Source organism: Lipotes vexillifer, unplaced genomic scaffold (genome assembly GCF_000442215.2).
Source record: "Lipotes vexillifer unplaced genomic scaffold, Lipotes_vexillifer_v1.1 scaffold1725, whole genome shotgun sequence".
NCBI lineage: Eukaryota > Metazoa > Chordata > Mammalia > Artiodactyla > Lipotidae > Lipotes > Lipotes vexillifer.
Window position 1 is genome coordinate 64,230 of NW_006771840.1, and position 24,593 is coordinate 88,822.

The 24,593-nt window shown below is 35.9% G+C and overlaps 1 protein-coding gene across 1 annotated transcript in view; it reads left to right on the forward strand.

Annotated features, from left to right (window-relative positions):
* The window catches only part of CUL5 (cullin 5), a 104,034-nt gene that overhangs the window by 42,922 nt on the left and 36,519 nt on the right, over positions 1–24,593 (forward strand). The window contains exons 4-7 of the mRNA XM_007447212.1: positions 5,130–5,306; positions 7,420–7,561; positions 8,969–9,114; positions 9,197–9,277. Of these exons, the coding sequence (XP_007447274.1) occupies positions 5,130–5,306; positions 7,420–7,561; positions 8,969–9,114; positions 9,197–9,277 (546 nt within the window). The remainder of the gene's footprint in view (positions 1–5,129; positions 5,307–7,419; positions 7,562–8,968; positions 9,115–9,196; positions 9,278–24,593) is intronic.

Sequence of the window (24,593 nt, forward strand, 5' to 3'; positions counted from 1 at the left end):
AAGACTAATCTACTTTCTGTCCCTATGGATTTGTTTATTCTGGACATTTCCTATAAATGGAATCCTACAATATGTGGCCTTTTATGACTGACTTCTTTCACTTGGGAAAATGTTTTCAAGGTTCATCTATATTGTAGCATTTAGCACTATTTCATTCCTTCTTCTGGCAGAATAATATTCTGTTGTATGACTGTGCTGTATTTTGTTTACCTGTTTGTCATTGATAGACATTGGGTTCTCACTACTTTTTGTCTGTTTTGAATAATTCTGCTATGAACATTTGTGCACAAGTTTTGTTTTAGGTATAATTGACACAACATTATACTAGTTTCAGGTGTACGACATAATGATTCAATATTTGTATGTATTGCAAAATGATCACCACAGTAAGTCTACTTTCACCTCCGTCACCATACGTAGTTACAAATTTATTTTCTTGTGATGAGAACTTTTTAGATTTACTCTTCTTAGCAGCTTTCAAATGTGTACTACAATAATTTTTTTTTTTTTTTTTTTGCGGTACGCGGGCCTCTCACCGCTGTGGTCTGTCCTGTTGCGGAGCACAGGCTCTGGACGCGCAGGCCCAGCGGCCACAGCTCATGGGCCCAGCCGCTCCGCGGCATATGGGATCCTCCCTGACCAAGGCACGAGCCCGCCTCCCCTGCATCGGCAGGTGGACTCTCAACCACTGCGCCATCAGGGAAGCCCATACTACAATAATATTAACTGTAGTCACCATGCTGTACGTTACACCTCTGTGACTTTTTAATTTTTTTAAATTAATTTATTTATTTTTGGCTGCATTGGGTCTTCATTGCTGCACATGAGCTTTTCTCTAGTTGCAGAGAGCAGGGGCTACTCTTTGTTGTGGTGCATGGCCTTCTCGTTGCGGTAGCTTCTCTTGTTGTAGAGCACAGACTCTAGGCATGCAGGCTTCAGTAATCGTGGCATGCAGGCTCAGTAGTTGTGGCTTATGGGCTCTAGAGTGCAGGCTCAGTAGTTGTGGTGCATGGGCTTAGTTACTCTGCGGCATGTGGGATCTTCCCAGACCAGGGCTCGAACCTGTGTCTCCTGCATTGGCGGGTGGATTCTTAACCACTGTGCCACCAGGAAAGTCCCCCTAATTTATTTTTGTAACTGGAAGTTTGTACCTTTTGACCCCCTTCACCCATTTTGATCCCTCTCCTCCCCATCCCCCTGCCTGGCAATCACCAATCGGTTCTCTGTATCTGTGAGCTTGGGGGGTTTTTTTGTTGGGTTTTTTGGGTTTTTTGGGGGTTGGTTTTTTGATTCCACATGTAAGTGAGATCATAAGGTATTTATTTGTCTTTCTCTGTCTGACTTATTTCACTAAGCGTAATGCTCTCAAGGTATCCATGTTGTCACAGATGGCAAGATTTCATTCTCTTGTATGGCTAAATGATATTCTATTGTGTCTATATACCATATTTTCTTTATCAGTTCATCCATTGTTGGACATTTAGGTTGTTTCCATGTCTTGGCTGTTGTAGATAATGCTGAAGTGAACATGGGGGTACATATATCATTTTGAATTAGTGTTTTTGTTTTCTTTTGAATAGATACCAAGAAGTGGAATTGCTGGAAAATATGATAATTCTATTTTTAATTTTTTGAGGAATCCCATGCTGTTTTCCATAGTGGCTGCACCAATTTACATTCCCACCAACAATGTACAAGGGTTTCCTTTCTCCACATCCTCAACAACACTTACTTGCTGTCTTTTTGATAATAGCCATTCTAAGAGGGATGGGGTGATATCTTATTGTGGTTTTGACTTGCATTTTTCTGGTGATTAGTGATGTTGAGCATCTTTTCATGTACCTGTTGGCCATCTCTGTGTCTTTGGGAAAATGTCTATTCAGATCCTCTACTCATTTTTTTTTAAATTAGTTTATTTATTTATTTATTTTGGCTGCATTGTGTCTTCGTTGCTGAGTGCAGGCTTTCTCTAGATGTGGTGAGCAGGGGCTACTTTTCGCTGTGGTGCTTGGGCTTCTCATTGCAGTGGCTTCTCTTGTTGTGGAGCATTGGCTCAGTTGTGGCTTACGGGCTCTAGAGTGCAGGCTCAGTAGTTGTGGCACAGGGGCTTAGTTGCTCCATGGCATGTGGGTTCTTCCCAGACCAAGGATCAAACCCATGTCCCCTGCATTGGCAGGTGGATTCTTTACCACTGTGCCACCAGGGAAGTCCCTCTGTTCATTTTTAATCAGAATTTTTTTTTTTTTTTTGCTATTGAGTTGTGTGAGTTCTTTATATATACTTTGCATATTAACCCCACATCAGATATATGATTGGCAAATATTTTCTCCCATAGGTTGCCTTTTGTTTTGTTAATGGTTTCATTTGATGTGCAGAAGCTTTTTAGTTTGATGTAGCCCCATTTGTTTATTTTTGCTTTTGTACCTTTGCTTTTGGTGTCAAATCCAAAAGATCATCACCAAGACTGGTGTCAAGGAATTTGCTACCTATGTTTTCTTTTAGAAATTTTATGGTTTTAGGTCTTATGTTCAAGTCTTTAACTCATTTTGAGTTAATTTTTGTAAGATAGTTGTCTAGTTTCATTCTTTTGCATGTGGCTATGCAGTTTTCCTAACACTATTTATTGAAGAGACTGTTCTTTCCCCACATATATTTTGACTCCTCTGTCATAAACTAATTGACCAACAATGCGTGGGTTTATTTCTGAGCTTTCTGTGTTGTTCCGTTGATCTGTGTGGTCTGTTTTTATACCAATACCATACTGTTTTGATTACTAGCTTTGTAATGTAATTTGAAATCAGAAAGCATGATGCCTCCAGCTTTGTTCTTATTTCTCAAGACTGCTTTGGCTATGCGGGGTCTTTTATGGTTCCATACAAATTTTAAGATTTTTGGTTCTATTTCTGTGAAAAATGTCATTGAAATTTTGATAAGGATTGCACTGAATCTGTACTACTTTGAGTAGTGTGGACATTTTATTCATTTTTATTTATTTTGGCTGCCCTGGATCTTAGTTTTGGCATGCTGGATCTTCGTTGAGACATGTGGACTTCTTAGTTGCAGCATGCAAACTCTTAGTTGTGGCATACATGTGGGATCTAGTTCCCCAACCAGGGATCGAACCTGGGCCCCCTGCATTGGGAGTGTGGAGTCTTACCCACTGGACCACCAGGGAAGTCCCAGTGTGGACATTTTAACAATAGCATTGTAACAGTCTGTGAGCACAGAATATCTTTTCATTTATTTGTGTCTTATTCAGTTTCTTTCATCAGTGTTTCAGTGTAGGTCTTTCACCTCTATAGTTAAATTTATTCTTAGGTATTTTATTCTTTTTGATGTGATTTTAAACAGGATTCTTTCCCCCTAATTTCTCTTTCTGGTAGTTTGTTATTAGTGTATAGAAACTCAACAGATTTTTGTATGTTGATTTTTCTATCCTGCAACTTCACTTAATTCATTTGTTATTTTTTGGTGGAGTCTTTAGTGTTTTTCTGTATATAATATCATGTCATCTGCAAATAGTGACAGTTTTATTCCTTTCTTTCCAGTTTGGGCGCCTTTTATTTCTTTTTCTTGCCTAATTGCTCTGGACAAGATTTCAAGTACTGCTTTGAATAGGAGTGGTGAGAGTAGGCATCCTTGTCTTATTCCAGATCTTAGAAGAAAAGCTTTCTGCTTTTCACCATTGAACATGATGTTAGCTGTGAGCTTGTCATATATGGCCATTATTACATTGGGATGCATTCCCTCTATACCTACATTTTTGAGAGTTGTTAATCATAAGTAGATACTGCATTTTGTCAAATCCTTTTTCTGCATCTATTGAGATGATTTTTAGTCATTCTGTTAATGTGGTGTATCACACTGATTAATTAGTGAATGTTGACCCATCCTTGCATCCCTGGAGTAAATTCCACTTGATCATGGTGTATGATCCTTTTAATGTGCTGTAGAATTTGGCTTGCTAGTATTTTTTTTCAGAATTTTTGCAGCTGCATTCATTAGGGATTGTGGCTTGTAATTTTTTTTGTGGCATTTTTGTCTGATTTTGGTATCAGGGTAATGCTAACCGTATAAAATGAGTTTGGAAGTGTTCCCTGTTTTTTGGAAGAGTTTAAGAAGGATTGGTATTAGTTCTGGTTTAAATGTTTGATAAGATTCACCAGTGAAGCCATCTGATCCTGGACTTTCATTTGTTGGGAATTTTTTGATTATGAATTCAGTCTTGATAACTTACCAGTAATGTATCAGATTTTTTTTTTCCTCACCATTGAGTTTTTTCGATTATATGTTGCCAGGAATTTATCCATTTCTTATAGGTTGTCAGATTTGTTGGTGTTTAATTGTTTGTAGTAGTCTCTCATGATCCTTTGTATATCTGTGGTATCAGTTGTAACGTCTTCTATTTCATCTTTGATTTTAGTTATTTGTGTCCCCTTCTTGGTGAGTGTGCACAAGTTTTTTGTGGGTTTTTTTTTTTTTTTTTTTGGTACACAGATGTTTATAGCAGCATTATTCATGATAGCCAAAGGTGGAAATGACCCAAATGTTCATCAGTGGACAAACAGATTAAAAAAGTATGGTATGTCCATAAAATGGAATAGTATTTAGCAGTAAAACAGAATAAAGTACTGACATATACTACAACTTGGACAAGCCCTGAAAAACTATGCCATATAAAAGGAGTCAGTCATAAAAGTCTACATATTATATAATCTCATTCATATGAAAGTCCAGAATAGGCAAATACATAGGCACAGAAAACAGATTAGTGGTTGCTTAGGGCTGGGCGGGGAGTGGGGGAACTAGGAAGGGAGGAAGGTAGGAAGGTAATAGCTAAAGGATATAGGGGGTTTTTTAATTGAAGTATAATCGACATATAACATTTTATTGGTTTCAGGTGTACAACATGATTCGATATATGTATATATTGTGAAATGTTCATTACAGTAAGGCTATGTGAACAAGTTTTAATTTCTCTTTGATTTATATATATGTTTTAATTTCTTTTGGGTATAATATAGGTTATATAGTAAATAAAATATTTTAAATTTATGGCATGAATATGTTCCATTATTCTTTAAAGCACCTGTATTTATTTAAAATTGGTATGATTCTTTTTTTTTCAGCGAGTACTAAGCCATCAAGATGATACAGCTTTGCTAAAAGCTTATATTGTTGAATGGCGAAAATTCTTTACACAGTGTGATATTTTACCGAAGCCTTTCTGTCAACTAGAGATTACTTTAATGGGTAAACAGGGCAGCAATAAAAAATCAAATGTAGAAGACAGTATTGTTCGGAAGGTAAGTTAGTTTTCCCATTTTTCCCTAATGTTCTTCAGAAATAGGGTGAGTTGAAGACTTTTGAAAGAAATTTACACTGAAATGAGTTTTTCTACTTCACATATAAATTCCTTTTCAGCTTTTCCCGGGTTTTATTGAATAATATTAGTTTTCTTTCGTCTTTTTTTAGCTTCAATTCTCTTTCATCTTTTATATGGTCTTAAGCTGTAAATTTGTGTCTTCAAACATTACCTCGTTTGCTTTTCCTTTTCACTTTCTCCTTTTCCTAGTTTTATCTTCATAATTTTATTTCATTATTCTTTCTCTGTACTTTTACCTTTCTATAAATTCAATTACTTTTTTTCTGTTCAAAAAGTCTTTCCTTATTAGGTTACCTTCTGGTATCTTTGTGTTTAATTGTGACTAAACTGCTGTCATCTTTATCATTTTTTTACTTAATTCTAGTTATTATAAACTCAGTATGTACCATGTTTATTTTCATATTTTGCATAGTTTCTAGTTAAAAGCTCTGTGCCCAGTAACAACTCATGAATTAATGGAAAGAACTCAGCTCTGAAATTGAAGAGTCCCAGGTTTCCCTTTCAGTTCTTCAGTCAATAATGCCCTAAGCTTGCTGTCCTCATTTTTCATATTCATAAATACACACACACACACACACACACACATACATACACGCACATGTATTTCTACTTGTGAGAATCAAATGGAACCACAGATTTGAAAAGTAAAAAATGCCATTTGAACTTTGAACAACTCACTGCTTGCTGTGATGGTTCTAGCAATCAGCTCAGGCATTTAAATAGTGTTGCTCCTTCCCAGCCTTAAAATTTGTACTAGGGCTTCCCTGGTGGCGCAGTGCTTGAGAGTCCGCCTGCCGATGCAGGAGACGCGGGTTCGTGCCCCGTTTCGGGAAGATCCCACATGCCGCGGAGCGGCTGGGCCCGTGAGCCATGGCCGCTGAGCCTGCGCGTCCGGAGCCTGTGCTCCGCAAATGGGAGAGGCCACAACAGTGAGAGGCCCGCATAACGCAAGGAAAAAAAAAAAAAAAAAAAAAATTTGTACTAATGCTGACAGCATACTCATGAATACGTATATGCCATTTTCATCATTTAAACAGAACATCCATAGGGTGGATTTGTATGTTCTTTTCTTTTTGAGATTCATTATCAAACATATTTTCATTTGGTCCTTTTCACATTTATCATATACTTGTACAAACATTCATATGACCATCCCAAACACATATCAGTATCTCTGAAATACAGCCTTGGAACTATAGGGAACGTAACATTTTCCATGTATTACCATATTTAATTTTTACAACAACCACTTGAAATTTGTACTGTTATTTTCACTATTTTACAGAAGAGAAAGCAGGCAAATAAGTAACAGCTGGAATTCAAATCCAGTTGTGTTTGATTCTGAAACACTTGTTCTTTTGTCAGTATTTACCACATGATATTTACCAAATTTAAATATACTGCTTTCCTGGGACTTCCTTGGTGGCGCGGTGCTTACAAATCCACCTGCCAGTGCAGGGGACATGGGTTGATCCCTGGGCCGGGAAAATCCCACCTGCCGCAGAGCAGCTAAGGCTTGCACCACTACTACTGAGACTGCACTCTAGAGCCCACAAGCCATAACTGCTGAGTCTGTGTCCCACAACTACCGAAGCCCGCGCACCCTAGAGCTCACGTGCCGCAACTGCTGAGCCCATGCACTGCAACTACTGAAGCCCTTGTGCTCTAGGGCCTGAGTGCCACAACTACTGAGCCCACATGCTGCAACTACTGAAGCCCAGTGCACCCAGCCTGTGCTCCACAACAAGGGAAGCCACCGCAATGAGAAGCCCACACACCGCAATGAAGAGTAACACCTGCTCACCACAACTAGAGAAAGCCTGCACGCGGCAACGAAGACCCAAAGCAGCCAAAAATAAATTTAAATAAATAAATAAATAAATATGTTGCTTTCCTGTAGTATTCAAGTGAATGTAGGTCTAAGAATTTTATTTCCTTTTTTAGCATTTGTACTTAAAATTTTTTGTGTGTATTTATGGTACTTGGTATATTAATAATTGAAATGATGGCATATTTTCTTCCTTTTTTCCTAGCTCATGCTTGATACATGGAATGAGTCAATCTTTTCAAATATAAAAAACAGACTTCAAGATAGTGCAATGAAGCTGGTACATGCTGAAAGATTAGGAGAAGCTTTTGATTCTCAGCTTGTCATTGGAGTAAGAGAATCCTATGGTATGTTCTGAACCTTTATGATCAAATTTCCTTTTCATGGAAATTAAGACAATTATAGAATAGTAGTCTCAAAGTTATGTTTATTAGAATATAGTCACATCTACTTTTAGTGCCACATGAAATTAAGAGTACACAAAAGATATTCTGTTTTAATGAAAACTACAAAAGTTTATATTCGTGTGGTTAATATTTATTTTCTCCATTTCACTCATTTCTCGGCTAGTGAATCTTTGTAGCAACCTATATTAGAGAAATGTAGATTTGAGTCTCTAGCTTATGAAAGTTAACTGGTTTTGCACTTATATTTTTAGGACATCAGTTTATTCCATGTGTACATTCTGGAATTTCTAAACTTTTCAGTGTCTGATAGTGATACTCTCATTTTTCATTCAATCAAATGTGCTGTTTCCTCTGACCAGAATACTTTTCTTCCTCTTTTATTTGCTAACTCATCCTCATTCTCTGTTTCCTCGTGGAGGCCTTTCCTAATTCCCAGAGTAGGTTAGGTGCTTTATAGTACCTGTGCTTCCCTGTCGTAATACTTCAGTGTTTTTAATTGTGTTCTTGACACTATATCTTTACTGAACATAGAACGCCTGATGCAAAATAGTTGCCGATAAAAAAGTTTTATATAAATGAACCTTTATTTATCTTTGACTTGCTTTCTCCATTGCCATTGTGTTTCTTTAGGTATCAAGTCTAGATTTTCATTAGCCGTGTCCCTGAAATTTATTTCTTTTTATTTCAACTGCTACCAGTTAAGACTTCTTTGAATTCTACTTCTAGACTTTTCAAACAGTCTTCTTATAGTGATGTTATTGCTATCATTTAGCCATTATACTTTCACAAGATTAATTTTTAAGTATAATTTTATTGGTGTTTTTCTTACCCATTTAGTGGTAGGCCATGCTAAATTCAGGTTACTTAGCCAGCGATTTGAGGTTCTCTATAACCATTCCTAACTTACTATTCTACCTTACCTTCTATTAACCTTACAATCCATGCAGACAACCTCGTTGTTATACCTCGATTTAATCTTGTGTTGTTCTTCTGAATATTTACTTCCTTTACCAATCAGTGTAAATCCTACTTTGTTCCTAAAGACTCAATTCAAATCGCATCTTTTCTGTAAATGGTTTCTTGATCATCCAGTTTGAAGTCAGTCTCTTTCCTATTCAAAAATAAAATAGTTCATGTTACCTATACTATTTGTCACTTTACTACTCTGTACTGTTATCTTTTTAAGTTTCTTATAGAGAAGGATTTTGTCTTTCATGGCTTTATGTTCTCTTGAGCATTGTCACAGTTCCTTGAACATGACTCCTCAATATTTGTTATTTCATTTATTGTACTCAAAATACTGATTTGAATCATAATTAGAGTAAAATTTTATTTTCTGTTTTTCAGTTAACCTTTGTTCTAATCCAGAGGATAAGCTTCAAATTTATAGGGACAATTTTGAGAAGGCATACTTGGATTCAACAGAGAGATTTTATAGAACACAGGCACCTTCGTATTTACAACAAAATGGTGTACAGAATTATATGAAATATGTAAGTGAGAACTTAGTATATGTCGTAATTTGAGCTATTTTCTTGATTTTCTTAAAATGATTGCTATTTTGCTTCTGGACAGGCAGATGCTAAATTAAAAGAAGAAGAAAAACGAGCCCTACGTTATTTAGAAACAAGGCGAGAATGTAACTCTGTTGAAGCAGTAAGTAATTTTGTAATTGTTTATTCTTTGAGATTATTTGAAGTACAGTAGCCCAGGGGTGGTATATACATGAAGCAAGTAACATTATTTATCCTCACTTCTGTGACCAATATTACTAATTGATTTTAGTACTCGTTCCCAGTGAACCAAAGTACAACTTCAGAAGGCATGTTACTCAGAACTCATTGTTCTTCAGAGCTAATGTGCAAGATAAAATCTGTTTGCCATCCCTGCTCTAGACTTTTCTATATTTAATGTACTTAATTTTTAATCAATCTCCTTCTATTATGTTTTGTGCCTACCTAAAGTTAAACATATGAGGGATTTTCAGGTATCAAGTAAAGTATGCTCCTGAGAGATAACAGTTGATTCTCAATATTGATGGTAATTACATTCTGTAAAATAGTGGCTGCAAATACTGAATGAATGAGCACCAAACCATTACTACTAGGGGATATTTCTTCTTTTTATGGGAGGGTGTTTTCAAACTTTTCTTGTCATGAGATAAAATATTAATTACTTGATAAGAGAACATCAGTCTTTTAAATAGTTTTTATTTATTTTATGTTGTAAGTTCCTCATTAAAAGAAAGAAATGATCAGAGGTAGTAGCCATGCTACAGTATCTATTCTGGTGTTTTCTTTTACATGGATGACGACCTTAGTGTGCTTTGTTAAGGAATTTAAGAATCAAGTTTGGATAGAGTCTTAGAAATTGCTCAAATATAGCAATAATATTTCTTCCAGTTCCTTTCAGTCTTTGGAGCCTACAAACTAGATTTAGATTCACATTCAAAGAAGTAACATTCCAGTTTGCTTACAACCAGACATTTTTCAACTATGGATGGGATTTCTTTTTTTCTTACTTCTGATTTTTCTTTGGCTTCTTCCATCTTGAGTGATAGTCATGTTTATTTGTTCAGAGATTGGACTGAGTTGGATCGTTTTTCCCTTTTTTGTTTGTTTTGCTTTTTATTATGTACAGTATATATCCTCTTTCATGTAACTCTGATATTGGCCAGAGAAGGGGGCAAATTTAGTGGTTGCTTATAGAAGTTCTCTATAGAGATTTAAAGCCAGGCTTGAACTTCATTCAGAAGGTATGGAGGCCATTGAATATTTTTTAAACATATAATGCTACGCTCAAACTTATCCGTCAGAAAAATTAAGCTAGTGTCAGTATGAAAGATTAATTGGAGTGGGGGGTACTTCCCTGGTGGTCCAGTGGCTAAGACTCTGTGCTCCCAGTGCATGGAGCCTTGGTTCGATCCCTGGTCAGGGAACTAGATTACACATGCCACAACTGAAGATCCTGTGTGCTGCAACTAAGACCCGCACAGCCAAATAAATAAATTTTTAAAAATTGGAGTGGGGAATAGCTTGGAATAGGAAGTGGGAGGCTTTTGCAATAATTCAAGCAAGGTATTAGGAGTGCCAGGTAGGGTTATAGTGATGGGAATGGAAAGAAAGAGGGTAGAGACAGACTTTCCAGAGGTGGAACATTGTAATATGAATGCGGCTGATATTGGAGAGAATTGAGTTAACAGTGTTTCTAAGGTTTTGGCTTGGGAGAGTTGTGCTGCTGTGGGAAGATCAGGTATAAGAATAAATCTTCGTCGTGAGGGAAAAAAGATGAGTTTAGTTAGAGGGATTTGAATATTTTGAATTGATTGGTGGACCTCTACCACCTGGATGGGGATGTTGTAAGTTTGTAAGATAGAGTTGTTCTTCTATTCTTATACTCTATTTTATACATCTTAGTTGTATCATATTTATAGTAAACTTAAAGAAGTTCAACTATAGAGGTCCAACTAATACAGTGAATAAGAGAGAGCAAGAAAAAGAGAATGAGAAAGGTAGAGATAAACAAATACACATGAAAACTTGTATAGAACAGTTAAGTCTCCCTTTCTACTTTAAAATACACACACACGTTTTGGGAAAAACTTGAAATAGAAGATGTGAATTTGTGCTTCCATGGATACCAAGTGTGAACATCTTACCAAGCTGAATGATTCTAGAGTTTAAAGATAAGTTTTTGTTTTGTTTCAGCAAAGACTCTAAGTGCTTGCAAAGAAATTGTGCCTTATTGGGGAAGTAAGAGGTCTGTTTGTATGGTTTGTTTTGATTTTTTTTCTTAAATCAACTATTTTGATTGAAGTATAACATATATACAGAAAAGTGTACAAAAATCTCAAGTATAAGTGAGTTATCACAAAGTGAACATACCTGTGAAATTACCAGAAAAAGAATTATCAGCAAGTAAGAAACATTCCATCATGCTCCCTCCACAGTATTATTACCATCTTTTTTTTCAAAGGTTATCACTTTCCTATCTCTTAAGAACATAGATTAATATTAATCAGTGACCACTATATAGTCTGTACAGGAAAATTTGGTGCAGAGAAGACATTAAGCATGAAAACTATAGAATTAACTGTAACATTGGGAATTTAAGGCTTAATGCAGATACACTACTGTATTATATACCTTGCTGAGCTAAGGCCATTATACTATATACATAATATTTGTTATATATTTGTTAATTTACAGTTTCTGTTTCCAAAGAGAAATGGTGTGTTAAAGTGAAGTATGTTGTAATGGAAGGAACAGTAAACCAAAAAATCACCAAGTCCGGGGTTCTAATTTAATATGCATAAAGTATGAACAGTATTATTTGAATAGTTACTAAGTCACTTCCATAATTGAAAATTATTCAGAGCAGACTTACTGCCCTAAATTCTGTCTTACAGGAATTATCAGCTATCAGAACATGCTATGCTATATCTTAATGCTTTATTGATAATAGTTTTCATCTCTCCTTACCTATTAGGCTATTACTAGTGGAAGACAATTACCTATCAGCTCATATGGGGCTACACAATGTTGCACACCAGAATTTAATATTAAAGTATGTACATTTTTGACATTTGTGTTTTCTCTGAAAATTAGGAAATTATTATGATTTATCACTTACCTTTTTTGAATGTTGTAAGTCTTGATCTTAATCTTCTAAACCTGATTACTTTTCAATATCCTAGGAAAACAAATTCCTGGACCAGTGTTCTGTATAATAGAGCAAGTCTCACCTAAGTAGTACCCAGTTCTGAGGCCAGGCCTAATAAAGGCCAAATATACATTTCAAGTAATGTTCATATAGTGCTTAGCAGCTTACTGAATTCCTTCCTTGTTTATAAGAGTTTTATTTTGTTCTTTGGGGTATTCTAAACATCTGATTATATCTTTGTAATAGTAATATCTCTTATTTCCTTCAGTTGATTAAATCTGTTAATGGTTTATTTTAGGAAAATGTTAATAATATTGGGGATCCTTGTCTTCTTTCAGTGTTTGATAGGAGTGCTTCTAAATGGTGCTTCTGAAGCACCATTAAGCATGATGCTTCTTTCTGGCATGATGTATGCATTTTATGATGCTAAGAAAGTACTCACTTATTTTTCTTTTATTAAGAATGTTATCAGGAATTATCTACCTTAGCCCTAAAGCCATCTTATTTTATGGAGAATCATTAGAGGCATTTCCATGAAGATCATAAACAAGGCAAGGACACCCACTATTTCTAATTCTATTGAACAGTGCATTAGAAGTATTAGCCCATGCAATTAAACTACAGAAATCAATTAGAGGCATAGAATGGGTAAGCCAAAAGGAAAACTGTCTCATTTTAGAGATGATATGATATAGTACTTTGTCTGGAAAACTCCACAGTCGATGATAAAACTCAAACGGTAAAGTAATTCAGGAAAGTGGCAGGATATCAAATTAACATACAAATATCAGTCTTCATATACACAAATAATAAACAGAAGATATAAGTTTAGGGCAAACCTTACTTATAGTAGCAACAAAGAAAATTAAATACTTGGGAAAAATCTAGTAAGAAATGTGTGAAACCTGTAAGAGGAAAAGTTTTAGACACTCCAAAGACACAGATGTAGACTTGAAAAAATGGAAAGATATCTCTTATTCTTAAATTCTGTGACTTGAAATGATACAGATATCAGTTCTTCTCTAAATTAATTTATATATTTCCTGTAATTCCAATAAAAATACCAAGAACTATTTATTGAAATTATACAAGTTGAAAAAAAGTTCATGTGGAAAAATAAACATGTAAGAATGGCCAGGAAAACACTGGAAAATAAAAACTTTGAAGAGAACTAGCCCTACCAGACATAAAACATACTATATAAATTCTCTGTAATAAAGTGGTGTGGTATAACAATAGAAGAAACAAAAAGAAGATGAAATGAACAGAGAAGAACTACAAAAAACAACTGGGAAACAGGTAATAAAAGGGCCATAAGTAAACACATACCAATAATTACTTTATATGTCAGTGGACTAAATGCACTGATCAAAAGACATAGGGAGGGATGGGATTTCCCAGGTGGCGTAGTGGTTAATAATCAGCCTGCTGGTGCAGGGGACATGGGTTTGAGCTCTGGTCCAGTAGGATCCCACATGCTGTGGAGCAACTAAGCCCATGTGCCACAACTCCTGAGCCTGTGAGCCACAACTATTGAGCCCACCTGCCACAACTACTGAAACCTGTGCGCCTAGATCCCATGCTCTGCAACAAGAGAAGCCACTGCACACCGCAATGAAAAGTAGCCCCTACTCACTGCAACTAGAGAAAGCCCGTGTGCAGCAACTAACACCCAACACAGCCATAAATAAATTTAAAAAAAAAATAGGCTAATTGGATTAAAAAACAAGACCCTTCAGTGTGCTGGCTACAAGAGACTCCCTTTAGGATGAAGGGCACACAGACTGAAAGTAGGTATGGCATAAGTTATTTCATGCAAACAGAAACGATAAGAAAGCAGGGGTAGCAATACTCATTTCAGAAAAAATTAAAACAAAGGCCGTGATGAATCACAAAGAAGGGCAGTATATAATGATAAAGGAATTGATACAAGAAGAGGATATTATACTTGTTAACATATGTGCACCCAATCCAGGAACACCTAAGTATAAAGTAAATACTAACAGTTATAAAGGGAGAAATTGACAGTTAATACAGTAATAGTAGGACCCCACTGACATCAGTGGACACGTCATCCAGACAAACAATAAGGCAGCAAAGATCCTGAATGACAGAATAGATGAGTTGGATTTAATTGTTGTCAACAGGACATTCCATCAAAAAAAAAAGGGCAGAATAAACATTCTTTTCAAGTGCATATGGAACACTTTCCAGGATAGGTCACATACTAGGTCACAAAACAAGACTTAACAAATTTAAGAGGATAGAAATTATATCAAGAGTTTTTTCTAATCACAACAGTGTGAAACTAGAAATCAACCATAGAAAGAAAAGTGGGAAAATAACAAACGTGGAGACTAAGCAACATGCTGCTAAAAATCCAGTGAATCAATGATGAAACTCAAAGAGGAAGTCAGAAAATACATCTGGACAAATGAAAATGGAAACACTGCTTTCCAAAATCTATCTGATGCAGCAAAAGCAGTTCTAAGAGGGACATTCATAGCAACTTCAGGCCTTCCTCAAGAAACAAGAAAAATCTCAAAGAACGTAACCTAACACCTAAAAGAAATAGAAAAAGAAGAGCAAACAAAGCCTAAAGTCAGGAGAAGGGAAGAAATAATAAAGATCATAGAGAAAAAAAATAAAGATTAAAAAAACCAAAAGAAAAGATTATTAAAACCAAGAGCTATTTTTTTGAAAAGATAAACAAAATTGATAAATCTTCATCCAGGCTCACAAAGAAGAAACCGATAGGATCCGGATAAACAAAATAAGAAATGAAAGAGGAGAAAGAACAACTGATACCACAGAGATAAAAAAATAAATCAATTGAAGAGGAGGGAACACTCTCAGATTGATTCTATGAGGCCTAATACTAATAGCAAACAAAGACACTACAAGAATAGAAAATTAGGGCTTCCCTGATGGCTCAGTGGTTGAGAGTCCGCCTGCCGATGCAGGGGACATGGGTTCGTGCCCCGGTCCGGGAAGATCCCACATGCCGCGGAGCGACTAGGCCCGTGAGCCATGGTCGCTGAGCCTGCGCGTCCAGAGCCTGTGCTCCACAACAGGAGAGGCCACAACAGTGAGAGGCCCGTGTACTGCAAAAAAAAAAAAAAAGAGTAGAAAATTAGAGGCCAATATCTTTCATGAATACAAATGCAAAAATCCTCAACAAAATATTAGCAAACTGAATACAACAATATGTAAAAAGGATCATACACCATGATCAAATTGGATTCATTTCTGGATCACAAGGATGGTTCAACATATGCAAATCAGTGTGATACACCACATTAAAGAAAGGAAAGATAAAAATCACAGTATCATCTCAGTAGATGCAGAAAAAACATTTGAAAAAATTCAACATCTGTTCATAGTAAAAACTCTTATCAAAGTGGGTATAGAGGGAACATAACAAAGGCCATTTACAGCAAACCCTCAGTCAGCATAGTACTCCATGGTGAAAAGCTGAAAGGTTACCCACTAAACTCAGGAACAAGATAAGGATGCCCATTCTAGCTGCTTCTATTTAACCTAGTTGGAAGTCCTAGCCACAGCAGTAAGACAAGAAAAAGAAAAGGTATCCAAATTTAAGGGGAAGAGGTAAAGTTGTCACTGTTTGCAGATGACATGATACTCTGTATATAGAACCATAATGTCTCCACCCCAGAACTGTTAGAACTAAGAAATGAATTCAGCAAGGTTGCAGAATACAAGATTAATGTACTTCTATTTCTGTTGAATTTCTATACACTAATAATGAAATATCAGAGAATTTAAAAACCAATCTCATTTAAAATTACATCAAAAGATGTAAATACCTAGGAATAAACTTAACCAAGGAGATTAAAGGCATATACTCTGAGAACTATAAACCATTGATGAAGGAAATTGAAGATGATTCGAAGAAGTGGAATGATATCCCATGCTTGCTTGGATTGGAAGAATTAATATTTTGAAAATGGCCATACTGCCCAAAGCAATCTACAGATTTACTGCAATCCCTATTCAAAATACCCGTGAAATTTTTCACAGAACTAGTACAAATAGTCCTAAAATTTATATGGAACCACAAAAGACCCCGAATTGCCAAAGCAATCCGACACTGTCTTCAACAAGTGGTGTCTGGGGAAACTATATAGCTATGTGTAAAACAATGAGATTAGAACATTCCCTCACACATATACAAAAATAAGTTCAAAGTAATTTAAAAACATAAATGTAAGACCTGAAGCCATAAAACTCCTAGAAGAGAATATATTTAGGACCCTTTGTCGTAAATCATAACAATATTTTCTTGGATGAGTCTCTCAAGGCAAAAGAAATGAAAGCAAAAATAAACAAATGGGGCCTAATTAAACTTAAAAGCTTTTGCACAGCAAAGGAAACCATCAAGAAAATGAAAACAATCTGAGAGAAAATATTTGCAAATGATGCAGCTGACAGGGATTAACAAGGATTTGTTAATATCCAAAATGTAGGAACAGTTCATAAAACTCAACATCAGAAAAAGAAACAACCCAATCAAAAAATGGGCAGAAGACCTGAATAGATATTTCTCCAAAGAAGGCATAGAGATATCCAAAAGGCCTATGAAAAGGTGTTCAACATTGCTAATTATTAGAGAAATGCAAATCAAAATTACACTGATGTACCACCTCACACCTGTCAGAATGGCTGTCATCAAAAAGGTCACAAATAACAACTGTTGGAGAGGATGTGGAGAAAAGGGTACTCTTGTACACTGTTGTTGGGAATGCAAGTTAGTGCAGCCACTGTGGAGAACAGTATGGAGGTTCCTTAAAAAACTGAAAATAGAGTTACTATACTATCCAGCAATCCCACTCCTGGTTATGTATCCGGAAAAGACGAAAACTCTTAATTCGAAAGGTTACATGCACCCCAGTGTTCATAGCAGTGCTATTTGCAATAGCCAAGACATGGAAGCCACCCAGGTACCCATCAACAGGTGATTGGATTAAGATATGGGGCGTATGTGTACACACACACACAAACACACACACAATGGAATATTAGCCATAAAAAAGAATGAAATATTGCCATTTGCAGCAACATGGATGGACCTAGAGATTATTATGCTTAATGAAATAAATCAGACAGAGAAAGACATGCACAGTATGGTACCACATGTGGAATCTAAATGATACAAATATGCAAAACAGGAACAGAGTCACAGATACAGAAAGCAAACTTGTGGTTACCAAAGGGGCAAGGGAAGAGGGGAGAGATAAATTAAGGGTATGGGATTAACAGATACAAACTACTGTGTATAAAATAGATAAGCGGGCTTCCCTGGTGGCGCAGTGGTTGAGAGTCCGCCTGCCGATGCAGGGGACGCGGGTTTGTGCCCTGGTCCAGGAAGATCCCACATGCTGTGGAGCAGCTGGGCCCGTGAGCCATGGCCGCTGAGCCTGCGCGTCTGGAGCCTGTGCTCTGCAACGGGAGAGGCCACAACAGTGAGAGGCCCGTGTACCGCAAAAAAAAAAAAATAATAAAAAAAAGCAACAAGGATATACTGTATAGTGCAGGAAATTTTATCTATTACCTTAAAATGACTATAATGGAGTATAGTCTGCAAAAATACTGAATCACTATGCTGTATACCTAACTAACTGTACACTTATCTGAAAGTAGTACAATATTTTAAATCAACTATGAATTGATTTCAATAAAAATACATAAATAAAAAAAAATAGTGTGATATTGACCCATGAATAGATAGTGGACTAGTGGAATGGAATAGAAAGTGCAGAATTATATATGACAAAGGTTGCATGTCAAATCAGTGGCAGTAAAGATGGACTTCTTAAGAAATGGTGATGGGAGGACTCAGCAGATACTTGGAAAAAGATCTTTAGATCTGTATTTTACACCATTCAGAAAAATAAACCCCAAATAGATCAGGGATCTAAGTGTTAAAAATGGAATCATACAAGTACTAGAAGAATTCCTCTTTAACTTTGGCAGAGTTCAGAGTCAGTAAAAGAAAAGACTGACAAATGTGGCTATACACTAAAAAAATTGCAATCTTAAAAGTTCTCATAAGAAAATAAAATTTTTAACTATGTAGTTATGTATGTATGTTAACTGGACTTAATTGTGGTGACTTAATTCACAATGTATACAGTTATCTATTATGTTGCACACCTTAAACTAATGTTATATGGCAATTATACCTCAAAAATAAATTAAAATAATTTTTAAAATTAAAAAATATGTAATTGCAAAAAGCACAATCAGCAAAGTTAAAAATCAGCTCACAACCTGGGAAAAAGTATTTGAAATATATGTCACAGACAAAAGCCCAATATCCCTACTATACAAAGAACTTTTAAAAATTGAGGAAGAAAAAATGATCAATATCTGGTAGAAAAATGTTGGAAAAACAATGCAGATATATACTTAATACTGGCCATCAAACATGAAAAATGTTCAGATTTTTAGAGAAGAATTCTCTAAAAATGTGGAGGGAAATTGATGATCACTATGAGGTACAATCACACTAATAGTTGTTGCAGACAAGCTCCACTAATGGATACTAAAATCAGTGGCCAAAGGTTTGAGGTAGAATTGACAGTTTCAGAGTATCTTCCTCAAGATATTTGGTAAGGGAAAAATAGTTACTACGATGGAGAAACCCAAAAAACACTTATCTTAATCAAGTGATCAAGGTTAACATGACCAGTAATAGGACATATTGATATTACGTACCCCTTCATATGATATACTAAGAAGAGTACAAAATCATTTCTGTTGTATTCTTGTCAAAAATTAGTACTCTTATTCTAATGAGAAAATTTTAGACAATCCCTATTTTGGGGGCAGTCTACAAAATAACTGGCTACTATTCTTTAAAAGTGTCAAGATCCTACGTAAGGAGGCAAAAGACCTGTACGCAGAAAACTGTAGGATACTGATGAAAGAAACCAAAATGACACAAACAGATGGTGAGATACACCAAGTTCTTGGATTGGAAGAATTAATATTGTGAAAATGACTATACTACCCAAAGCAATCTACAGATTCAGTGCAATCCCTATCAAATTACCAATGGCATTTTTCACAGAACTAGAACAAAAAATTTTACAGTTTGTGTGGAAACACAAAAGACCCTGAATAGCCAAAGCAATCTTGAGAAAGAAAAACGGAGCTGGAGGAATCAGGCTCCCAGATCTCAGACTATACTACAAAGCTACAGTGATCAAGACAGTATGTTACTGGCACAAAAACAGGAATATAGATCCATGGAGCAGGATATAAAGCCCAGATATAAACCCACGCACCTATGGTCACCTAATCTATGACAAAGGAGGCAAAAGTATATAATACAACGGAGAAAAGACAGCCTCTTCAATAAGTGGTGCTGGGAAAACTGGACATGTAAAGGAATGAAATTAGAACATTCCCTAACACCACACACAAAAATAAACTCAAAATGGATTAAAGACCTAAATGTAAAGCCAGACACTATAAAACTCTTAAAGGAAAACATAGGCAGAACACTCTGACATAAATTGAAGTGATATCTTTTTTGACCCACCTCCTAGAGTAATGGAAATAAAAACAAAAATAAACAAATGGGACCTAATTAGAAGCTTTTGCACAACAAAGGAAACCATAAACAAGACAAAGAGATAACCCTCAGGATGGGAGAAAATATTTGCAAACAAATCAGCTGACAGAGGATTAATCTCCAAAATATACAAGCAGCTCATGAAGCTCAATATCAAAAAAAACCAACTAATCAGAAAATGGGCAGAAGACCTAAATAGAAATTTCTCCAAAAAACATACAGATGGCATATGGAAAGATGCTCAACATCATGAATTAGTAGAGAAATGCAATCAAAGCTACGATGAGGTAGCACCTCATATGGGTCAGAATGGCCATCATCAAAAAATCTACAAACAAATGCTGGAGAGCGTGTGGAGAAAAGGGACCCCTCATGCACTGTTGGTAGAAATGTAAATTGATACAGCTATATAAATGGAAAACAGTATGGAGTTTCCTTAAAAAACTAAAAATAGAACTAACATATGACCCAGCAATCCCACTACTGGGCATATACCCAGGGAAAACCATAATTCAAAAAGACACATGCACCCCTATGTTCTCAGCAGCACTATTTACAATAGCCAGGTCATGGAAGCAACCTAAATGTCCATCAACAGAGGAACGGGTAAAGAAGATGTGGTACATGTATACAATGGAATATTACTCAGCCATAAAAAGGAATGAAATTGGGTCATTTGTAGAGACGTGAATGGACCTAGAGACTGTCATACAGAGTGAAGTCAGAAAAACAAATATCGTATATTAACGTATGTATGTGGAATCTAGAAAGATGGTGTAGGTGAAATCTGTTTGCAAAGCAGAAATAGAGATACAGAGGTAGAGAACTAATGTATGGATACCAAGAGGGAAAGGGGTTGTGTAGGAGGAATTGGGAGACTGGGATTGACACATATACTGTGTATTGATACTATGTATACTATGTATATTGATACTATGTACAAAATAGACAACTGATGGGAACATACTTGGGAAGGAAAAAAAGGGAATATATGTATATGTATAGCTGATCCATTTTGCTGTATAGTAGAAACTAACAGAACATTGTAAAGCAACTATATGCCAATAAAAATTAAATATGTCCGGATCATAGCACACACACACGGACCAAGAAATTGTCACAGATTGGAGGAGACTAGGAAAACTAACAACAAAATGTAATCTGGGTTTATAGATAGCATCCTGGAATAGGAAAGACTGGTGAATTTCTAATAAGGTCTGTAGTTAATTAATATTGTACAAATATTATTTTCCTGGTTTTGATAGTTGTGCTGTAGTTATGTAAAAAGTTACCATTATGGGAAATAGGATGATGGATGTATAGGTACTCTCTGCTATTTTTACAACTTTTATGTATGGCTAAAATCAAAATAAAATGTAAAAAAATAAAGAATATTGTGAAGAATGCCTTTATTATTTGGGAAGCATCAATGGAGATGATCATGTGGCATTTTCCTCCATTGAACTAATTCAGGAAATCACATTAACAGAGTTCCTAACATAATAGCATTCCTTCATTTTAGGATAGAACAGAAAGTCCCCCTGCCTCTTTTTTTTTTGGCCACACTGTGCAGCATGTGGTATCCTAGTTCCCCAACCAGGGATTGAACCCGTGCCCCCTGCAATGGAAGTGTGGAGTCTTAACAACTGGACCTCCAGGGAAGTCCCAAAGTCCCATTTTTAATGGATAAAAATTTATACTCCAAAGGGATTTTGACATATACTATATAGCCAATAAAAGTTACTTTCTGTTTTTTATACATAAAATGTTAAAATGTTTGGTTTAGCATGTAATCACAATATTTTTAGGATCCTTTTATAGATTTATCCTAATTCAACTTTCATTTGGATTTGCTTGTCAGTACAGCAGATTCTAATAGAGATGAATTGAAGAAAAGTGAGTTATGCTGTGAGTTGTTTAGATAGGCTAATATATTGATATTTTGAACTGAAATCTCTAGGCCAGAGATTTTCATTGAAGATAGTATCTACCTCCAGAGAGTGTTATAGAAATTTGTGGAGGCTTTTTTTTTTTTTTTGGTTGTCACAATGATTGATTTTTAGTGAATGGAGTCCAGGAATGCTGCATGTCTCACAGTGCTCAGACTGTCCCACATAAATAAGAATTAGCCCATATCCCAAAAATAATATTCAGTGCTCCCCTAGCCACTCATGTAAATGAAAGTCTTGTTTACACTTGGATATCTGAGTCTAGAATTTAATTTCATTTTACTTTTAAACCAGAACATTTTTGCATGATATTAGTAATACACTTCATTTTCTAGGTACATTATTGTGTAAATTGAGCAATGAAAATATATTTTTTGTTTGGAATCTTAAATTTTTTTCACTGTTGGAAATTTATATCATCTATAGTGATACTGCTCATGGTATCTGAGTCACCAATGAACCCGTGTTAAATTGAAGTCAGGACCGTGAATGCTGCCAGTTTGTCCCTCCAGTTTGTGACCCGAGAGGGGTCTTGTTCCACCGGTTTTAATTAGCCAAGCTTTAATCGGCCTAGCTTGGGTTGAGTGCCCAAACTTGGATCAAATGCTTTGTGTGTGTGTCTTTGTACACATGTGCAAGCATGCTTGAGTTGTCAATGTGTTTGTAGTAGGTATGATATAGTAATACTTGACTCATCCAGAAGATAACCCTTTTAGCAACTTTAGCTACTTGCAGTTCAGTGGAGAACTTAAACAGTAAGTTAGGCCAAGAGTTCTGAGCAGCTGCATTGCAGTAGATGTCTGACAGGCCCAGTCTTCAACTTTTACTTATAGGAGAACAACTTAGCCCCACCCAGATCCAGCTTAGCCCCAACACAATTCTGATGAGCTTGATTATCACTGGATGGGCCTCTAGCAAATGAGCACGGTATATTAGTAAGACCAGGTAAGAGGCTTCAGAGCTGTGCTGCTTGAAGAGGCATTATTGACAGAAAAGTGACACGTAACAGTAAGAAAAGAATGAGAAAAAATATTTTAAAAAATTACTTTAATTTTTTTTTCTGTGGCTATTAGTATTTTAGGTGATAGTCCTGTATAGCTTGGTTTTACCTGAAGGCAGTCATTTATTGTGCACCTAAACTATGTCAGGCCTTGTGCTAGTGGGGATAAGAAGATAGAACGGGTTCCTATCTTCAAAGTAACACTAGAATAAAATGGATTGTTTATACAGTGGAATAATGGAATGGAGAATGAAGTGGTGATGGCAAGTCTTCATTTCTTCTCATTGACCAGAGCTCTGATAGGGCAGCAGTGTATTACACTGGTTAGGGACATACATGTTGGAAGAAGATGAGGATTTGAATTCCATTGTCATTTTACCAGCTGTGTGCCCTTTGGCAAGTTCTTCAACCTTTGTAATCCTTGTTTTCCTAACTGTAAAGTGGGGAAATACCCACTTGTGTTTAATGAACTACTATATCAAAACATTAAGTGCTGTGCCTGGCATGGTAGTTTTTACTGTTAGGGCTGTGGTCTACAGACGTTGCTTACTGATTCTCAGACAGATAGACACTATTTTGCTACCTGTGCAAAATATTGATAAAAAATGGAATTAGCAAGAAGGTCACAAGTCATAAGTTGTTAACATTAAAGTAAGTAAAGTACTTGTTAACCTTCAGTATTTAAGTATATTAAGGGTGGTATTTAAAAAGTCAAGGTGAGTCTAACTGACTCCATCAGTCTATGTAGAGTTACTTGTATAACTAGTTGAGAAGTGAAGCAAGAAACACTGGTTATAGAGGTTTAAAAAAACCTTTAAAAAAAAAAAGAGAAGTTAATTTTGAGAATAGCCTACCACACATGGAATAAATGAATTCTTGAATACATACACATATCCTTGTATGGTTAGAAACCTGATAATGATAAAGTAGAATCTTAAGATGGAGTAATCTAGGATGATTTTTAATTCAACTCCTCTATTTTATAGCTAAGGCAAAAGCAAATTATAACTTATAGGGAATTACATAACTAAGAAAAATCAGAACTGTTCCTATTGTTTTTATTAAACTTCAGTGAAGTAGCATTGTGCAAATTGAATATCACTAAAAAAAGACTCTAGTACATCAGTTAGCCTACGTATCCCACCTTTCTCATCTTCACAGAGCTATGCATTCATTCATTCAGCAAATACTGAGTGCCTGCTGTGTTTTATGGCAGGCATCATCTTTGAAGAGTTTTGCTATAAAGGAAGGTAAAACATCAAGCACATTGATAGTTAAAGTGTTTCACCTTGCAGACCTCTGGGGAGATTGCTATGGATTTAGAAGTTGTGCTCATCTCAGGCAAAATACAGGAGTTGATGACATATGGCAAAAAGTTATTTTCTTCACGGAAGCTAGCAAAAGGAGACAGAAAGGGAATACAAGGTGAGAGAGATGGTTTATCACTATCCTTTCCATTCAAGATGTATTTTTCAAATAACAAGTACATACTCAGGGTTGACTGTATGTAGAACTTTGGTAAATGATGGGGAGAAAAATACAAAAGAGGAATAACATGGTCCCTGCCCTCAAGAAACTGACCCTCTTGTTAAGACAAGACTCTTTGGAGATAAGGAGAGAACTCTATCAAGCAACCTCCCTTTCTTCTTTTTGCCTACATAAAATAGTTTTCTAAAGGATTTTCAATACACAGGGATCTATACCATGATTCTTCTCTTTATTTATTTTTTGCGGTACGCGGGCCTCTCACTGTTGTGGCCT